Source organism: Camelina sativa, chromosome 14, assembly GCF_000633955.1.
Source record: "Camelina sativa cultivar DH55 chromosome 14, Cs, whole genome shotgun sequence".
Classification (NCBI taxonomy): domain Eukaryota; kingdom Viridiplantae; phylum Streptophyta; class Magnoliopsida; order Brassicales; family Brassicaceae; genus Camelina; species Camelina sativa.
This window is the reverse complement of record NC_025698.1, coordinates 5,884,789-5,888,771: the sequence shown is the minus strand read 5'-3', so window position 1 is coordinate 5,888,771 and position 3,983 is coordinate 5,884,789. Positions and strand designations below refer to the sequence as shown.

General features: G+C 38.6%; 1 protein-coding gene across 1 annotated transcript; it reads left to right on the top strand.

The window, feature by feature from the left end:
* On the top strand, window positions 406–3,598 carry LOC104739903 (protein HOTHEAD-like). Its single transcript, XM_010460381.1, has 5 exons — window positions 406–624; window positions 717–1,056; window positions 1,666–1,967; window positions 2,317–3,262; window positions 3,346–3,598. The coding sequence occupies exons 1-5, from the start codon at window positions 543–545 to the stop codon at window positions 3,389–3,391; spliced, it is 1,716 nt and encodes a 571-aa protein (XP_010458683.1). The 5' UTR covers window positions 406–542; the 3' UTR covers window positions 3,392–3,598.

Genomic DNA, 3,983 nt, shown 5'->3' with positions numbered 1-3,983 from the left:
CATTTTAACTGTAACCAAACTGTCTATTAATGGACGTCATGGTCTTTAACATAATATTGATGGACGTTGGCCACTAAAAATATAATCATAAATTTAATTTTATTTCCATTTTCGGATTTCTTTATTCATGTGTCCAAGAGAGACAGGTTGAGTGTACCAATTTCTATATTGCATTCCCTATAAGTTTTATCGGTCCATTTAGTTTTTTTTCTCTCATGAGACTCCCATCTAATTTGCATTTTCTTTAAATGACATTTATTTATTCATATTTTGGGGGTCTATTATCTGCTTCTCAATTTGACACGTGTCCATGAAAATAAACAGAGAATCTTGGTGTTGCATTTCCTCAGAATTAGATGGACTCTTAATTGCCTCTAGCTATATAAATAGTGGAAAGGTCGAAACCATTAATTTCAACCATAGCTTATCACAAACCTTTATTAGAAAAAACACAAGTCTCATATATTATCATATACATATATATACGCATACAAAGTGAGAAAATTATACTCTAGATTTTGTTTAACTTCAATTTTGTAATAATGTTGGATAGATTTTGGTCATGGAGATTGTTTGTTGCTCTCTCACTTTTCATCCATTCTCCAATTTGTTCTTCTGACAAAGGTAATCATATTCATATACTACAAATAGATTTCTTATGTATCTGTGTATTCATATTATAGTACTGTGTTACAGCTTTACCTTTTTGGTCGCAGCTCCAAACTACTCCTTCATGCGGAACGCCACAGGAAGTCCGAAGACGTCGTACTACGACTACATTATCATCGGTGGTGGGACCGCCGGGTGCCCTCTAGCCGCAACGCTGTCTCAAAACGCTAGCGTTTTACTGCTCGAACGCGGTGGCGCACCGTACGACAACCCCAATATCACGAGGCTCTCGTCTTTCGGAGCCGCTCTCTCTGACTTGTCTGAGGCCTCACCATCTCAGCGTTTTGTATCGGAGGACGGCGTCATTAACGCACGTGCTCGAGTTCTCGGTGGCGGAAGCGCTCTCAACGCCGGCTTCTACACACGTGCCGGCACCAAATACGTTAGGTTAGTGCATCTGAAATACTAATACGCGTGCATGCGTATATTTACAAATATACATTTCACCTACGATGAATTTTTTAATTCAGAAAGTCTTTTCGTCTACTTTATCTATAAGTATTAGTATAAGTTAATTATAAGTAAATAATGCATAATATCTTGCGACCGTTTTCACTACACCATAGGTTAGAATGTCTACAGTCTAGTTTAAATTATTCTTGAAAAAATGGCGTAATTAGTTTGTGATGCATAGTAAAAAAATAAAATTATCGTCCCTACCAACTCTCGCTGTAGAGAGATTGAAGGATTCACACTGAAATTTAAAATCATAGTTCGAGTGCTTTGAATAACAAAAAAGTATCCGAGTTTTTCCACTTTCTATATATAAAAAGTTTCCATCATGGAAATAAATATTTGATCAATCCATATGGACATACATTAATATATGTAGGACAACAGATGATATATACAACTGTATTCATTTAACATAGTATTTATGATTGTAGTTATTTTTTTTTCCTTTTTTTGTTTTTTGTTGGAAAATTAGTTATTATTGTTGTTGCCTTTGGTCCGTCGATGGTATAACATAATTAATACGAATTGAAATGTTGTTAGGAACATGGGTTGGGACGGAGCGCTAGCGAACGAGTCGTACCAGTGGGTAGAAGCTAAAGTGGCCTTTCAGCCTCCGATGGGGCCGTGGCAAACCGCCGTGAGAGACGGCTTATTGGAGGCTGGGATTGTCCCTAACAATGGTTTCACTTATGATCACATCAATGGCACCAAATTTGGCGGTACTATTTTTGACCACAATGGCCATAGACACACCGCCGCCGATTTGTTAGAGTACGCCGATCCCAAGGGTATTACCGTTCTTTTGCATGCTACTGTCCACCGGATCTTGTTTCGAACTCGAGGTACTTAATGTAACATTTCTACTTTTCTAGTATAAAATCACCGAATAAATAAATACATACAATGTTAGAAGTTGGATATATTATACACTACTAAATGCATTTTCATGGGTTTAAGTTTATAAGTCATCCTAACTTTTTCTCTTAATAAATTGATGTGGTTTGATTGACATTTGTGCAAAATCAATGTCTTTATTTCTTTTTCACTATATATTTCATGTAAATTCTCTTAGTCCATTACTTTTGTTCATAAATCAAGTCTTTCTTATCACTTTATTCTAATGCATAATTCTGTTAAAACATTATATCATATGATTAACTAACAATCAATTCCCAATTATTCACGTTTAAGGTACCACCAAGCCAATAGCTAACGGAGTTGTTTACCGAGACCAGACCGGTCAGGCCCACCGAGCTTACCTAAAGGAAGGCGCATTGAACGAGATCATCCTATCGGCCGGAACCCTAGGGAGCCCACAACTTCTGATGCTAAGTGGTGTTGGTCCATCAGCTCAACTACAGGCACAAAATATCACGGTGGTGATGGACCAGCCTCAAGTGGGCCAAGGCATGCACGATAACCCTATGAACGCCGTGTTCATCCCCTCTCCGGTCCCGGTCGAGGTCTCACTCATCGAGGTTGTCGGGATTACCGGCGAAGGAACATATGTGGAAGCCGCCGGTGGTGAGAATTTTGGCGGAGGTGGCGGTGGTTCTAGTGGATCATCTACTAGAGACTACTACGCAATGTTTTCACCAAGGGCAACACTACTAGAGTCAAATTCAATGACCAAATTATCATCAGCCCAACCTTTTCAAGGAGGCTTCCTTTTGGAGAAAGTAATGGGCCCACTATCAACGGGTCATTTAGAACTCAAGACACGAAATCCGAAAGATAATCCGGTCGTAACTTTCAACTATTTCCAACATCCGGACGACCTTAAACGTTGCATTCGAGGGATCCAAACTATAGAGAGGGTCGTACAATCTAAGGCATTTTCTAGGTATAAGTATGCGGATATGCCGTTTGAGTATTTGCTTAACCTCACGGCGAGTACTCCAGTCAATCTAAGGCCGCCGAGAAGTGGTCCTGGAGCCTCGTTGCCTCCATCAGCTGAGGAATTTTGTCAGCATACAGTTACAACTATTTGGCATTACCATGGAGGATGTGTTGTGGGTAAAGTAGTCGATGGGGATTATAAAGTTATTGGTATCGACCGACTCAGAGTCATTGATATGTCGACCGTTGGTTATTGTCCCGGGACAAACCCTCAAGCCACCGTTATGATGCTTGGCAGGTAAAACTATCACATATGTATTATGTTGATGTTTGTATTTTTGGCTAAAGGCTAACGATTTTTCCATGACTATTCGCATGCAGGTATATGGGTGTGAAGATCTTGAAAGAGAGATTCACCAAAAAGTAGAGTTTTGAATCGGATCAGGATTTATGGAAACGTTAGAAACGTTGTATTAAAAATAAAAATGAGATGCATTGAAGATCTTTTTTTTGGACATCAATACCAAGATCTTATAAATGGTTTTATGGATAATACATGTTATTCTTAGTAATTTTTCTGTTTGATACTCATTATTGGACCAACTTGACGTGCATACGAATATATTTTCCAGTACCCTCTTCGTTGTTCATATTTTTTATTTATGATACTGACACCTGTATTATAAAGGTACAGTTCAGTGTAATTAAAATCACACCTTTTTTTTTATTTTTTTTTATCAACAAAAAGATCAGCTCATATGAGCCAATGCGAAGGAAAAAAATTTACAAACAAAACATGCTGCAGTGATGTACGCGCTTGGCGTGCTAAAGAATCCGCACTGACATTAGCATTTTTGAGAATAAAAGATAAGGAGAAAGAAGAAAACCCCTCCAAATCCATCTCTATATCGTCGAGATAGGTTTTGAAAGCCGGCCAGTCTTGAGGGGAAGACACCATCTTCACCAAGTCTGAGCAGTCTGTATAGAAAGCCACTTCTCGATAATCATGTCCAATCATG